The following is a 16462-nucleotide window of genomic DNA, read 5'->3' on the forward strand; positions in this document are numbered from 1 at the left end:
GCCACTGTCAAAGGAAAACCTCTATTGGCCATATATTCAATGTAATTGCAGAGCGCCAGCTCATGCTCTGCCGACAGCGCGGTCGGTTTGCCTGGTGCACAGTCTTCCTTGACTCTCATCGAGAGGCGATCTGCGAGTGTCTTGCGTGGCACATTGAACGTACGGGCCGCGGCTGACGCAGGAAGATTCTCAACTCTGCAGGCGGCAAGAGCCCTCTCCATGTCCTCCTGCCTCCATAATCTTAACTTTGCTCCTTTCCTCAATGTCATCTTTAATGATACAAAATAATTATATAAACATGCGTACTTGAACAAATGCAAATATTGTAGTTACATAACACATAATATAATTTCATACGGAATGTGCTTTTTCGGAATCTATTTTTTTCGGAATTTTCTTTACGGAATCTTTTTGAATACGTTTATCCTCCTGAAATACACATCAAGTATTATTATAAGAGATTTCTCTGAGTAGTTAGCCTTATTAAGCTTATTTAGTAGAAAGACAACTCCGGTCTTGCCTATTCAAAATGTGCTCAGAGCAGCAGCTCTATGCTTAATGCTTGACCCTTTGTTCGCGCAACTCCAATCGTTGCAAGAGTATCGTGCTCAACTTTTGAAGTAGTTCTATAAGCTTTTAAAAGTCTAATTGCTATTAATCTGAGAATAAATATGGGCAATGAATGCTTCTTACAGTATTTAAGACCTAACTTAGATACAATTATTGCGTTGTAGGTATTAAAAAGTAATAAACATTTATCTTCAAATCCTGGCTCTTAAAGCAAATAACCATCACAAACTTCGCCATTTCTCCCAAAATTATAAACACATAAGTTGCCAGTTATGTTTGGGATAGATTATAAATAAATTTCCATATCATTAAAATCAGGGAGTACAAGCAAAACGAACCTCTGTTTACTGCGTTTCACCTCGGTATGACCCAAACTTCGAAGGGAAAACATTTTCGCGGAAATAAAGTATCGCCCAAACGCAGTTCATCAAGCAAAATGAAAAAATTCGTTTTGCTCAACGAATTTTCGTCATGTTGATTTGAAATCTCAAAACTAATAACAAATTAATTGTCGAAAATGCATTCTACTATCTTTAGGCAATATTAATAAATGTTCTAGTATTTTTCTATTGGGTCGATTTCGTATTGGGTCGATTTTAATAAATATTTCCTTTTCCCTGCAGCATGGCAACTTTAGTGAGGTGGCGACTTTAGTGGCATTGACGGTAGGTCTTGGCCATCTAGTGGGAAGAGAGACAATGCATGCCACGTGGACCGTGGTGAGATCATCGAAAAATGTGTCAAATTTGACAGTTGACATGGCTCTACCAAATAGTGAATAACTGTTTTTATAGGAAGAATATTATGGTTATTTTTTTTATAGTTTTTCATTTCTTGATGCGTCCTTAATGTGTCAGAATATACCGCGTTTACCCTATGGTTTACAAAAATCTGTTGACATTGATATCTAATGTAAATTGTTAAGAGCTACGGTAGACATGTGTTAATGCTACTAATTTATCATAAAAGTTGTATCCCCAACCCCATAAGTTTATGGTTTGTTTCAAGTCAAGTTCATCACCTGAAATGAGAATTTTCAAGTAAAATATGAAAACTAATGTCACGTGAATTCTCCATTGCAAGTTATGTAGGTAACAAAGTGAAAGTCTATGTGTGAAAAGTTTTTTAGGAGTTACAGCCATAAGAAAAAATTAATACATAATCATTACTTTGCTACAAGTTTATTCATTGATATTCATGTATCTAGTATCTATTATACAATTTTATTAAATTTAATAAGAATTTAGGCACATTTTAAGTCTAGAATGGCCCACAAAACGTTTCTAAAATAATTTCTCTATGAGGTATGGCATCAGGCATGTGACTTCACACGCAATACGTGTCGCTTGTGACGTTACCGCTACTGCCTAGCCTTGCCCTTCCATCACAAGTCACGTGACCCATTTCGGAGCTGTGACATTTCTAAATCAATATACTTTACCTGACTTCCGAGCCGCGAGATTTCAAACTTACCTAAAAATGGGAGATCTCGGGCCGCGAAATTTCCGTTAAAAGTAGATGTATTCCACCCCTGCTGCCTGCCTCCAACTCTTTAGTTGCAGTCAGGCCTGAATGAACATGGAGGCCTGTTCTCCATTTCCTGGATATTGTGATATTTGTGAATAGTTTTAATTTTGATATGTCATAGTTCTAATATGATCATCTTGAGATATGGAGTGCTAAGTGCTAACATCTTTAGCACCACTGCACCAGTGGCCTTAAGCTTGAAATATGAACATAGTGAAATGTCCTTGAATTAAAGTCATACTGGACTTACTGGTACTTGTAGCTATCACACTCTCAGTCTGTGTAACCTACAAAAGTAAGTCTTTGTCATTTTGTAAGTCATCGACCTTTTGCAACCTATGGAAGCAAGATATTTTACTATTCAATTCTTTATTTTTTAATATAATTTGTGGATTGCAATTTGCATACATTGTGTTGTATATGTGAATGTTATATTGTACGGTATTGCCTTACCAACTCCACCCCTCAGGGGGGACTTCTGACGGGTGTCTGTGCTCGTCAGAAGTCCTATGGGATTTCGCGCTCCTAGGGGGATTGTTCCTGAGCGCCCCACCGCTGAGCTCGCGGTGTCTGACTGCAGGTCTCAGTTGTGGGGTTAAGTTATTATGTAGGTAGGATTCCTTACATTTCCCTTCTCTGTCTCTCTCGTGCGGGCGGCCGACGTCCCGTGTAAGCGACCTCTTGTTCGAGTGTCTTCGTTTCTGTTGCTTTTCACCTGTCCCTCCTTGTCACTTCGTCTCTTTTGAGATGCTAACGCTGCTTCCTTCGAGCCAGCTTCAGCGGGCTGGACATCTGAGACCTTCCGCCCCTTGTGGGTGATGAATAATTGAGACCTTCCGCCCCTTGTGGGTGATGAATAATTGAGACCTTCCACCTTTATGGTGATGTTCATCTTGACTTTCAGTGCGAGATAGCTTAATAGCTGAAGCGCTAGTAAACATTTGGACACTAAACTAAAAACTAAACTAACTTACCAACTCCAAAAAATGGAGACTTGCTCCCACTTGCTGCTTTGAAAATTGAAACTTGTAAAGTTATAACTGTCATTCCAAATATGAAATCTAAAAAATAATTGAACTTTGAAATGTTTGTTTGAAGTTAGCTTTACATTTAATATAAGAATTTTAGGTGACAATTTGTCTTTTATCAGAAATTAAATTATATAAATTCCTAACTTCAGCAGTCAGAAGTCCTGTCTCCTGTCACTACTCCAAAAAGGGTGACCAAAACTGAGCACCTTTTTTGATCTACAAAATTTATCAAACTTCAGCAATTCTGCAATAATGGAAGAAAATGTGGATTGATTGATTTGAAAATTAGTCATGAAAATTAATAGTTGGAAGGCTATCAAATTCATCCTGTTTGAGGAAAGGGATTTATAGTATGGCCTGAGAGCATAGTTTTAGTTTATAGAGTTCATTTAGGATGTTATCTTTGCTGGCTAACAAATAATTTTTTGTAAGGTTTTGTTTTAATGCTGCACGTTTTTGACCAAAAAGTTGGTCTTTCATAATAGTGCAATGAATGGCTATTATTGGATAATTTTTCACCTTTCTACAGATTTGTAAATAAGCCAGTAAAAATTACTACTTCAATTATGGATTCTGACAATAGTTATAAGTTTTTAAAGAAGCGCCATGTTGCTTTCTTACGTCGATGTTTATCCATCCTTCCATCCAGTACTGTGACTTACGACACTAGCAGGTATGAAAATTCATTCAATTGGTAAGAATTTTATTTGTATTTCAACTGATTTCAAATGTTTACCACCTATAAAATAAATTTATATGCATTAATATTGGATGTAAATTGATAATTCTCACAGAATATTTGTTAGCAGGTTCAATGAACAGCTTAATGTGCTATGTTAAAAAATATAATGCTACTGTTGCCATCAACATTTTCTATGCATGCAAGTTATGCTTTGTTTTAAAATACTAACTACAGCATTATTTACAGAATGACTGTGCTATACTTTGCTCTTTCTGGACTTGATGTGCTAGATGCTCTGGATGATATTCCTCAGACGGAAATAAAAGAAATAATTGAATGGATCTACACTCTCCAACTCACAACTAATGGTAAGTCAGCAGTCCAATTTTTGTGAAGCATGGCAGGTACCTACATCAATTTAAGTTGCTCTCAAAGATACGTAGTTAACTCCAAAATGAAGAATATCCTCAAGATTAGTTTGTCATGAATGTTGGCAGTGATGTGAATCTCAAATTTTCTTTCATGCTGCAAATAAGTTGCATTTTTCTGCATAGGGTCTTTGTCTAGCCTCAATTCATTGAGTGGAATTTACTGTAGTAGGTACTGCAACAAATGTGTGTAAACCCTGAATGCTATTTTAAAATGTCTTGACAGTGATGAACCCAATAACTAATTGGTTTCTTGACTTTTTGACTTTACATGGCTACTGTATTTGAGATACAAACTTTGACATCTAATCTAAATGCAGCCTAAAGGGAAAGCAAAATTGGACATTGTGGTTAATGCCAGTTTACTGGCAATAATTGCTGATATCTTGCATGAACTGTCTCTTGAAACACCTTGCTCTGGTGCTTGATCACTGGAAAAATTGCTTCTCAACTAAGTTCTCTTGCAATTTAGGTATCCATTAAGAACAAATTAAATTGCTGCCAAAATGTATATACCTATATATTTCACTAAATTTTTCAAGCACAGCACCAAGATTGAAGAGGAGAACTTATTGTTATTCAAATTTTTTAAGTGGTGAGAAATTTCTTTCAAACAGCATCTGAGTCAACAATGTTTTACCTAATCAGTGAATTGAAGTTGATCTGTTATTGATTTTTACATTCTGCATTTTGTTCTTAATACTAGTGATTAAAACCAATGAAATGCTTCCACCAAATGTACCATAATGCACTAAGCACTCTGACTATCTTCAAAATTTTGTCAAACCAAGCTCATATTTGAACAAAAATTGCTCAGTACTATATATTGCTTCCAAAATTCATCAATTAAAATGAGTAGATTATCTTGACGGCAATGAATGCCTGAGCTAATGCTTCTTGTCTAACTTGATAATCTGTAAGTAGTTTTTCCTCTTGAAAATGTTTACATCATAACTTTGATTAAACCAACTTGCCTTGACTGAGCCTATTGAGCTGATGACCCTTATCATACTTATATCTTCATTCTTATACAATTTTTGTAATTACTTTTCCAGATGGTTACAAGTATGGTGGCTTTCGAGGAGGCCACTGCATCAGCAACATCTTCTGCTCTAACACAAAAAATGAACTCTTATCTCAAGATGTTCATGCTATCTCTCATAATCAAGCTGTCTCTCGCAAAGAATGCAATAGTCACAACAGTGCAAATGGCAAAGACAACTCTTTAGAAATTAGAATCAATGAAGGGCAAATTCCTGCAAAAATTCTCCGGCAATTTGCACCAGCTCGTCTTGATAATCCTCCACCTATGCAGCTGCATCAAAACTATGAAAAAATCCCCATTAAGTCTCAGTCATCTTCCATGAATAGTAGTGAACAAACTAGTTTTTCAAAACACATAGATCGAGATTTAGACTCGGCTCACATAACAATGACTTACACAGCTTTAGCCTCTCTTGTGCTGCTGGGTGATGATTTAAGTAGAGTTGACAAGCCTGCTGTTTTGCGCCATGTTTCTTCTCTCCAGTGTTCCAATGGCAGGTCTGTAAATTTGAAAAATACAATTGATGCCTGATATGCCGTTCTGATACCACCTTCCTCTAATGTCCGAGCTGCCTTATGATTCAGAAGTTGATGCAACATGAGAATATTACCACTGTATGTTTCAATTTTGTTGTCTTCCTGATGTTGGCAGTAAGTATGGTTTTATTCCTGCAGCTTTCTGTCTAATTCTGGTGGCAGTGAAAACGACCTTCGGTTTGTTTACTGCGCTGCTGTTGTCTGCTATTTACTGGGTGACATGACTGCCATCGATGTACCTGCAGCATTACGTTATGTTGCTGACTGTTTGGTGAGTGCATTTTTTGCTGATAAAATTTGCTAAATGTAATGCTTAGTGACGTTTTTGCTGTGTCAAGCATTTTTTATGCAGAAAAAAATACAACATTCATCTGCTGCATTTCCAAATTTGCATTTTTTACTTTCAAAATTGATTGCATAAGCTTATACTTTTTTCTATTTCGAGCAGGGTTATGCCGGATCCCTGGGACAAGGAGCCTTGCAGGAGAGCCACGGTGGTAGCACGTATTGTGGGGTGGCTGCCTTGTACCTCTTTGGTGCCATACAGCCTCTTGATCTTTATCTCGATGACGCCCCCAGCAGGACAGGTCAGTATTGTGGGGTGGCTGCCTTGTAACTCTTTGGTGCCATACTCCCTGTGGATTTTCATCTCGATGACAGTTCCAGCAAGGCTCAATAATATGAAAACAGCCATTTCTACTTTATTATTTCCTGAAGTTATTTTATCGGTTGTTTAGGTGCTATTTCGTCAGGTTAGTAATAAGCTCGAGTGAGTTACTGAGGCAGCTTTCAAGGTCTGTATATTCAAGGTTAGCAGTAGAGGTTATAGACACATGAGTAAATTATAACAATAATTATTTGAAGTAAAGTACAGACAGACAAGTACAGGAAATTAGGAGTGCGTTACCAGGACTAGACCCGTTCAATGCTCCCAATCATGGCCGCTACTTTCTTTCTGGCACCGGTATTGAATTTTCGTGTCGTTTCTCGCGAGAAAAAATGGCCTGTTATTTGGCTTCCTGTGAATCCTCCGGGTCGCGTGGACTTCCCGTGAAGAAACTCCACCTTTTCGATGACGCGCCCGTGCGTAGCTAGACTTGTAATTTTCGCTAGAGTTCATGCTGAGACCCGAGGAGTCGTTGAGACCTGAGCGTGGTCGTTTGATTTTGCAGCGCTCTGGCGTCAAAAGGACTGTCGGGCTTGAAGGTTTCCTTGGCAGCCTTTGCTATTTTGTGGCTCAATCGGATAAAAATTTTGGACAGTATTCAATTTTCACTCAAGCTACGTCGCTCGTACATAAAACATACAATGAGCTCTTCTCGTCCGTTATACTCACGCACAGCCCGTTGTCTACACTACTTTTACCACTGGCACCGTTCTCGCTGCTTGACATATGCCGCCCGCAGGCTCTCAGCTCCAGCCTTGAACTGACCACCGAGCGCAATCCTAACTGCTTATTTACTTTGCTCCTAAAACTTAGCCTTAATTATTGTCTCACACGCAGTTAATTACTCTTTATAATTCTAGATATAACTCGAAATATAATTCGTAATTCCTGCTCTCTAATAGGGCTGGTCGTATTATGGGGTGGGTGCCGTGTTCCTCATCGGTGCTGTACTATTCACCACTTACGTTTTATCTAATTTTATTGTTCAAATTTGCCAAAGACATTGTTTACAATAGATTATATCGAATAAGTCGAGTTCTCACCAGCTGGAATATTGTTTTCTCAGATTGATTTTAGCTTCTGTTAAATTATTTATTCCAGAAGTTCTGTTAACTTATTTAAAATCAGAGTTTAGCCTTGAAAAAAACCTGATATAAGCTCCTCGTAGTCACTGAACTTTGAAGCTAAGACCCAGAAGTTTTGGAAGTCTCGTGCATTTGATTGTTGAACAAAAAAGTTGTTTAATTGTCGACAAATTAGGTTGCTGCTTAAAATTAAGACTCCATGCTGTGTTCTGAACGCCAACAGTGACGACAACTTCGAGTGCCTTCAGTGAGAGAGAAATTCGGGCTCTGGTGCGGTGGCTTGTGATGAGGCAGGAGGATGAGTCAGGACGGGTTTACACAGGCGGTGAGATCGCTAATTGATGTTAAATTTGCAACTGTCCTTATTTTCAACACCAATATAATAACTTTAATTCTATAGTTGTAGATGTAGAGTAACGAGCTAACAATCTAATAGTTTGTGACTACGTGCACAAAATTAAAACCTGCTTTTAAACTATCATTAAGTTTTCAAAACTCTTTGGTGTAAAATTTTAGGCCTCATCGAATTGTGATTAAAATGAAACGTGATTTTGGATTGAAATTGATTAAGGACTTAACTGTATTGCAGATGTTAATGAGCTTGCTGGAGGCTTGCAGGGCCGCCCGAACAAACCAGCAGACACGTGCTACACCTTCTGGATCGGTGCCGCGCTTAAAGTGAATAGCCGACCTCAGTTAAAGTTTTACGAACCTGTCATGATGTCAAAACACGCCATTATTTTTTGAATAATTATTGAGAGAATTCTTCCTGGCGTTATATGAAAAACTAGGACAAGAAACTAGACTGGTTTAAATGATTTGGATCATTCACTGGTGGTATTTCGACTTGTATTCATCTCTACTTTGAGTGGTTGAATAGCGCACGATATTAAATCACGTTGAGCCAATGCTCTGTCGAGCATGTTGCGTACCGCGCTATGCTATCACAGATCTCTGCAGGGTATCATGCCAAAAAAATACTAAAGTTTGAATTTATCATGAGGAGAGTTTTTTTGCATGTAATAATACTATTCTCATTTTCCAGATGCTTGGCTGTGAGGACTTGCTGGAGAAAAGAGCGCTGCAGCAGTTTGTGTTGAGCACTCAAGACCCCGTGACGGGTGGACTGGCCAAGTACAGCAACGGGCAAGTGGACGGCCTGCACACGTACTTGGGCATCAGCGGACTTGCTGTCTTGGGCCTGCAGGACTTGAGGGAGGTGCACCCGGCATTGAATATTACCAAGAGAGCGTACTTGCATTGGCAAACATTAAACATGGACAAGCGGTAACTGGTAATGACCGCTGGCTGGTCATTACCAGTTACCGTATAGAAGTAGTGAAGTTATAGAAGTAATGAGTTTCATCGGTGTAGAGCACTGAAAAATTTGTCACAATACAAGGTACAGTAAGTATGTAAGTACAGTTATCAAAAAGTGTCCTTGCCTTGTTTTATGAAATAATTAAAATTGGTTATTGGAAGCGGAACTACGTCTCCCAATGATACAGATTTTGAGCCACTGTTTAAGAATTCTTCACGTTCTGCAGATTTTTATATATTCTAAATAGATGTTTATATGAAAGACTTAACTGTGCCTTTTACAATTGAAATGCTTTCAACGTATATTTTTGACATAATTAACCCATTTCACGAAAAGCAATGGTCGCATGCACGCCTACCAAAAGTAAGCATCATTGGGAAAGCCAATGGACCGCTAAGTTGTGCCGTCAACTGAACTCATGAGGTTTGAGTGCTAGTAGATCGTTTGGACGATTTCTTTTTTAGCATCAACTGCTTGTTTTGTGCAGCTGGTGCATGATTCAAACCCAACAAATAGCACTATTTTATAGCATTGCAAGACGCATTGTTATGATTATTCAATCGGCCAATTATCTCTTGTTCACCTACACATGCAGACGATATTGTTGTGCTCGTTGTTTTTAAGTAGTGAACAATCAATATGTTAATTGAATTTTGTGAGCGCAACTGTCGTCAGTAACCATGGAGCATCGAATCTAACCGACATCTACTTCGTTATTAAGATTTTGCAGAGTAAATTTACCGCGAGTGCAGAATCGACATGCTCCTCCCTATGCGCTTCATTGTGATACAAATATTCCTTTTATTTAGATATTAGTGCAATAGTGGTGACTTCAGTGTACTATCAGTGGTGTTTGTAAGTTAAGAATTCGTGGGAGGTACTGTACAGTTTATAAACATGGCCATTATTTTACGAGTAGTTGGAATCCACACCAGAGAGATTAAGAGGTCATGGCAAGTCACTTAGTTAAGAGGCCATGGCAAGTCATCGTAATGAAGTCACTCATGCCTCGTGATATGGTCTTTGCTTACTCACTAAGCTCGTGTGGGATCAAGCGCTTCATATCGGCCTCTGTGACGTCGGGAGCAGGAAAGTTACTTTTTCAAGCACAACTCAAATTGGTAGAACTAAATAGCTAACGTCAATACAGTGAGCTGATGTATTGCACAACGTGAGGTTCCCTACATTCAATTTCATGCTTTTATTACAAGTTAAACACTTGCTACAATTAACTCCATTTGTATTTAAATGACGCAAACTCGCTGAAGAAGCTTTAACTGTTCCTGATCAGTGTTTACATTAAACGAAAAATAGTCGTTCGAAAATATCACGAAAAGGGCAAAATTATATAAAAATCATCAAATATAGATTTATTGGGGTTCCACGAGTATTCTATATCCGTGCTAAGTGCTTATACATCACATTTCACAGATGTCGCGTGTTCATTATTCTGTGCACTACGTTATGGATAGGTCAAAGCAACCGTGCAATCCGCTCAGTATTGGCCACACAACTTGTCAAAAGCCCGTTTTTTTTCTATTCAAAAATGCCAGATTGGTGCACAACATCTTTCAAAGGTTATTTACATAACAAGCTTACCCAATAAAGTTTTTCTATTAACGACCTTAAGCCTTGCGAGAGTCGAGCCCAGTGGCTGAGGCCAGTGATCAGACACGCCTGTTTCGTAACGTCCCGGCGATGCAACAAGAGCTTCTTCATAAGCTTTTTGCATCATTTGTCAAGCATGTCCTTGGCTTCACTGATCTTGCTGCTGAGGTACGGAGAGCCTCCTCGGTCAGGGTGGTTGGTCAACATCAGGCGTTTGTAAGCAACCTGCAAGAATCAATCTCATGGTCGTTCTACAATTCGTAAGCATAATACTGCAGCGTTCGGAGCGAGGAATAACAAAAAATATTCATCAATCTCACGGTCGTTCTACAATTCGTAAGTATAATACTGCAGCGTTCGGAGCGAGGAATAGCAAAAAAAATATTCATCAATAGCACTAAATCCTTATAAGCCCCCAAATGAACTGACCAGAAACTAGTATTTTAAGGACGAATTATTGAAGGCATGAGACATTCTTAAATAAAGGACCCTCTAAGACATTGATATTATAAGACTTGATAGACAAACATGATATATTGATTGGAAGACGTACAAATCAATAGGATTTCCTATTTAATGGGTTCCAATCCCCTTACACGTCAATGCAAACGGACTGCACTTTACTCACCTTGACTTTAGCCGGAGGCGCAGTAGGGCTCACTCCCAGGATGAGAGATGCTTCTCGTTTAGTCATTTTAGGCTCAAAGCCTCCCTTGTAGTATTTGCTGCTGGCGAACATCTGTGCACAGTCATGATCATAACTCGACACTTCTTACTGACTCACATCACTATTATACTCTACGACAAGTAAAATGATACCTGACTTATTCCATAATAGGAAGAATAAGTTAGCTATTTGTTTTGATTTGGTACAATAAATTTGCTTCTAAGTTGAGAGGCCAAACTAGGTGTAATAATTACATAATATCTAAAACTAATCCATATTTTCTGAATGAAATATTATCTTGTACGTATCAGATAATATGGCGCAAAAAAGATAGTGGTTATACATGCGTTTTGAGAATACAGTCAGTTCCAAATTTGCATTTTGAGTTTCAAGAGCAGAATAGCTTTAACACTAGTACAGCTGATACACGTGCGACAAAAAACCTCCAAAACCTCCTGAGTGACAGAAAGCGCATTTTCTCGTCCGTCCGTGACGTGAAGTCACGGACGTACGTAAATGACGAGCACAATAGCGCCTTTTTCCATAAATGAAAAAATGCGCTTAAAAAATCAGATTTAGCAGGTCTTTCCTAATTTCACATTCTCACTATACAGCATTCCTAACCGACATTGGTTAGTGGCATCTTATCATTTTTTTCATGTGGCATTGCATGCTAGCGTGACACAACATAAGCCTACCTCGCCATCCAGCCTGGGCATGCTAGTGGCAGCGTTGGCCATCTTCTGGCCGAGGTTAGGTATCGTCCTGAGCATGAATCGAGCGCCGAAGCCCACAGCCGCCATGCCCAGCCCGGCGACTATCAGGGTACCGGCCTTAACATATTCAATCAATATTAAACACTCAATTACTTCAGGAATATAGCGATTAAATAAACAGGCAGCCGTTGTATCTGTAGTGAAGACATTGATAGCATGCAGGAAATAATGTCGCACTTGATTATAATACAATACTATCATTAAAAGTATTCATATTAGATCACAATGATTAGATAACATTGTATTGATAACTAACAATAAATAAAAAGATAACCAAAATAGTATAGCAGGAAGGAATGATAGAATAACAGAGCAGCACTATTGTCCATTTTAATTAAAGACCGGCATGACAAGACGATTGAAAATAAAATACTAACATTGGACATGGACGTGAATCAATTATCAAGAACGGCTATATTAACTATTAAAAATCGCACATGAACAAATATTATTATATGATGATCTATTTAACTGAAACTTTTTAAGATAAAATTGGTTTTCCGTCTGATGCGTTCCTTGTGAAATGAAGATCAGGCTCAAGTCGAATGGAACTTATATATATTCTTTGTCTTGGATAAATTGTCTGTTGCAATGCACAACACAGCAGCATTTAAAGAAACATTGAGTGCTTTTGCAGCTGCATTATTCAATAATAGATTAAATGGTTAAGCGGCAGAAAGTGTTCACCAATAAAATGAATAGTTGTGTAGCAGCACTAGTTAACTGAAGAGAAAATGGTTCTGCGTCAGCAATATTTAATAATATATTAAATGGTTCTGTAGCAGCAATATTTAATAATATATTAAATGGTTCTGTAGCAGCAATATTCAACAATATAACAAATGGTCTTATAGGCTGTGGTTACCCACCATGCTTGGCCCGTGCACGACAGCAGCCTTCCTGGAATCGCTGTCCAGATTGCCGAATAATTCTTTTGAAATATACTCTCAGAATAATCTGAAACTTAAGTCTCTTTAGTATACACCTGAAAAAATATAGGACTAAACGTTAGGATAAAGTTTCATTCACACATCAATTGCTCGAAGTTACATTGTTCAAAACTCAAAAACATGCGTGCTGGGTCCAAGCCAGAGATTTGAACCGGCCCAATTTATCCCAATTCAATTTGCTTAATTGTCAGATGATTTAAGTAGCTTTGCTTCTTGTATTCTTCTACAATGAACTCGTCTCAACTATATCAATAGTTCTGAACCATACTTAAAAATCATTAATAAAATAATATCCGGCTCCAATGACTGTCATTGCAGACTATTTTGTTAATAAACCGAACAACCACAACACAACCCAATATAATAATATACACAATAAAACCGAAAAGATGAACAACCCAAACTTGAACAAAATGCAACACCAATTTCCGAGAAAAAATGTACAAATTTTAGAAAATCAGAATGCCTTCAGTTGGGCCATCTGATGTCCTCAGTGGCACAGCTGTTGTCCTCAGTAGAGTATGTCACAATCCTAATGGAAGGATTGACCATAGGATAACGGAATACATCTGGGATCCGCGAAGAAGGTTATAATAAATGAATATAGAAAAAAGAAAACTTTGATCTATATTTCCTCCTAGAGCTACACAATGATTAGAGTTCAACTGCCGGAGCCTTGATATTTAAATAATACACCAAGACACACAGTCTCATTCAACACGTCAGCCAAATACCAGTTGTATTCCTTTTGTGTTATTAAAATATAATATCAATAGAAGATACCTTAAACTGTAGTTGAATATCATGTGTTACCACTCACCAGCAGCCTAATTATTCCATCAATATTATGTCAATATATTACTAAACACTTCTATTAGCAATGAAATTACAACAGCAGTTGCTGTTAATTTTTTTCAAAAACTATACTGCCTAATTTGTCGTAATACATGTGATTATATGGAACAAAACTAGAAGCGAAATTTTTAGCAAAAAATAAAAAAAAATTAGTTTTGATCAGAAGTCACGAGCATCTCGCTTTGACGATCACTGCGTGCAAAGCAATTGGAGTTTCCACCTCAGCGCGTCTACCAATTCTAAGTCTACCACAGCGCCATGAAGGTGAAGCCTACGCTGCTCCGTCCAGACACTGGAGAGGAGCGGTGAGCAACATTTTGCATTACCTGATCCACCGCCGACTATAAACACAGTGAAGAGCAGCACTGCAGTCTCAGCAGCGGATGGTTGCTTGGAACTCTTGGTGTAGTAGAAACTTTCTTCGCGCAGTTCCCGCCGACAAGGTCTTTGAACATAAAACTGTTTACTAGGATAAATCATGCACATACCACCCATCGAGACATTTTGACGGTAGACATACTTCACTTTCTGAAGTAGAATTTTTAGAATCTCATTCGTGAATTACCATTACACGTCGAATAAATAAGCAACAATGAATGAACTTGGTCCCTCACCCTAATAAAGAAAACTGATTTCCTCAATCTTTCTCAGCCACGTAAGCTCTATTGGAAAACCTAACTCCGATGACCATCCTATCGAAGCAGCCATGCTCCAGCGTCTCTATCGCTCGGCTCCGCTGAGCAAGTGCAGCTCCCTCGCATCCTCCTTGCTGAAGATAAGGCGCACCCCAAGGCCCATTTTCCAACTCACTGCCTCTTCTTGCGCTTCCTGCTCCAGGGCCATCCTAGTCTCCTCTTAGTGTAAGACTCGGCTTTTTGGCAACATTGCCTTCCTTCGCCCATGTCCTCCCTCGTCCGCCACCAGAGACGCCACGCAAATGAGGGTAAATACCAACGTTACAAATAATAATTACCACATCACAACTTCCATGAATGCGAGAAGACACTAACGCAAATCTGAATGAATAGGATTCTCAGTCTGAAGATAACTAACATATGAAATGCAAGGTTTATGAAAAATACTCAAGTTGAATTATTATGGCCGAAGCATTTAACTTACCTGAAAACGAGAGCACACCAAACAGCTGGGGAAATGGAATCAATATCATACTTGGAAACTTACAAGACATCCTTCGACCTTCAGAGCAGAGAGCTTACTTGGGTCCGACTTAACTTGAGCGCCTCATTATTAAACACGAGATTAAATTTGTGAACTAATGAGAATCCTTAGGTTGAATCGATATCAATGGAATAACTTTCGAAATAGGAAGCAACTTCGAGCAATATTTTTGCGACAGTTCCGGTGTTGATCATGGTACACAATTATGATAGAAGTACTTTACTGCGTACTTCTCTTTATTTAATGTCAAATGTCGCCTTACATGTCTTGATCATCCGAACTTTTAGAACGCTGCCCCGGTAAATACAAGGCTGCCAAGAGAAAAATACACAAAATGTTTTGAGACTATGGCTTGTTTAAAAGAAGCAAGGGCGAGCGAACGTTCATGAAAAGTATGAGACTTACTGTAACAGGATGAATTTCAAGAGATAAAACAAGATTTTGATATTGAAAATTAAAATGTTCAGAAATGAAAAAATTCTGAATTAAATATGCTACTGAGATGCTGCAAGAAAGAATGTGTGCAAAATAAATCTGAAATGAAAACTAATTTCATGGATTCATTATTTAGCTATACACGCTGACTACTTGATGGGTGACACAAGTGCAGACAATACTTTACGAGATGAACGGCGTAACGTTGACCCCACTCCGGCTCTTACCAAAAATAATAATTCAGGTATTTTTTTGAACATGAAGCGATCTTATGCTCAATCGAGTTGCATATAAATGTCTTCAGCCGGATATGGAGATAATCTTGTGTTAGATCCATTTGAAGACTAAGGAGAACCTGATTGATACGCAACAAGGAACCAAGTCTTGGTCAGTCATCGGAATCTTGGTCACAATCGCATCAATCATTTTCGAACAGAAACTACTTACCTTACCTTCGTCATTTTTGATTACAGCACAACACATACGAAGCCCGGGTGAGGTTCCTGCCTAAAGTCATGAATTCAAAGCAGCGTGGCCGTGAAAGGAGACGTCCGGAATTCATATGAATTGAAGGCGGCGATCCAGCGAGGCCGTGATAGGAGACATCCGGAACTCAAATGAATTTCCCAGTTTGAAATGAATTTTCACGTCCCAGTTTGGCCGTGGATGGAGACGTCCGGAACTCGTATGAATGGAAGACGGCGTCCCAGTTTGGCCGTGGATGGAGACGTCCAGAATTAATCTTAATTGAAGGCGGCGATCCAGCGAGGCCGTGGAGGGCGAGGTCCAGAACTCGTATGAATGGAAGGCGGCGTCTCAGTGTGGCCATAGATGGAGACGTCCGGAACTAATACGAATGGAAGACGGCCCAGCGTGGCCATGGACGGAGACGTCAGGAACTCGTCACAGGACGATGAGACCGACAATGAGAAAGTCGTCTTTTTTCACTTCAACAGTTATTAACAGTTATAACAACATGTATCTGCCTAAGATCCCTTGTGTATAGGAGGCTCCGGTTTCATCGCAGGATCCTAATGATCGATCCGATCCTAATATTTTTATCTTAATTGATGAATGAAATGCCACTTCTGCGTGAAAAT

General features: G+C 38.8%; 2 protein-coding genes across 2 annotated transcripts; one reads left to right on the plus strand and one right to left on the minus strand.

Moving 5' to 3' along the window:
* The first annotated feature begins 3650 nt into the window (after positions 1–3650).
* Positions 3651–10273, plus strand: LOC108682199 (geranylgeranyl transferase type-1 subunit beta). The gene is made up of 8 exons (XM_018171326.2): positions 3651–3801; positions 4057–4178; positions 5294–5780; positions 5958–6090; positions 6268–6406; positions 7795–7896; positions 8161–8249; positions 8617–10273. Exons 1-8 carry the CDS (start codon positions 3695–3697, stop codon positions 8860–8862), a joined length of 1425 nt encoding a protein of 474 aa, XP_018026815.1. The 5' UTR covers positions 3651–3694; the 3' UTR covers positions 8863–10273.
* Positions 10248–13371, minus strand: LOC108682200 (mitochondrial import inner membrane translocase subunit TIM14). Its single transcript, XM_018171328.2, has 4 exons — positions 12813–13371; positions 11866–12000; positions 11129–11239; positions 10248–10725 (listed from the first exon to the last, which is right to left on the minus strand). The coding sequence occupies exons 1-4, from the start codon at positions 12813–12815 to the stop codon at positions 10624–10626; spliced, it is 351 nt and encodes a 116-aa protein (XP_018026817.1). The 5' UTR covers positions 12816–13371; the 3' UTR covers positions 10248–10623.
* Between the last annotated feature and the right edge of the window lie 3091 nt (positions 13372–16462).

This window comes from Hyalella azteca, unplaced genomic scaffold (genome assembly GCF_000764305.2).
Source record: "Hyalella azteca isolate HAZT.00-mixed unplaced genomic scaffold, Hazt_2.0.2 contig9799, whole genome shotgun sequence".
Classification (NCBI taxonomy): domain Eukaryota; kingdom Metazoa; phylum Arthropoda; class Malacostraca; order Amphipoda; family Hyalellidae; genus Hyalella; species Hyalella azteca.

What these genes read in the sequence shown, in the direction of transcription:
- LOC108682199 (XM_018171326.2), top strand. Translation starts at nt 3,695, where the DNA reads ATGGATTCTGACAATAGTTATAAGTTTTTAAAGAAGCGCCATGTTGCT. An exon ending in GTGACTTACGACACTAGCAG is followed by an intron (nt 3,802 to 4,056) that starts GTATGAAAATTC and finishes CATTATTTACAG; the next exon opens with AATGACTGTGCTATACTTTG. An exon ending in TGACGCCCCCAGCAGGACAG is followed by an intron (nt 6,407 to 7,794) that starts GTCAGTATTGTG and finishes GAACGCCAACAG; the next exon opens with TGACGACAACTTCGAGTGCC.
- LOC108682200 (XM_018171328.2), bottom strand. An exon ending in TGCCCAGGCTGGATGGCGAG is followed by an intron (nt 11,240 to 11,865) that starts GTAGGCTTATGT and finishes GACTGTGCACAG; the next exon opens with ATGTTCGCCAGCAGCAAATA. An exon ending in CGCCTCCGGCTAAAGTCAAG is followed by an intron (nt 10,726 to 11,128) that starts GTGAGTAAAGTG and finishes TGATTCTTGCAG; the next exon opens with GTTGCTTACAAACGCCTGAT.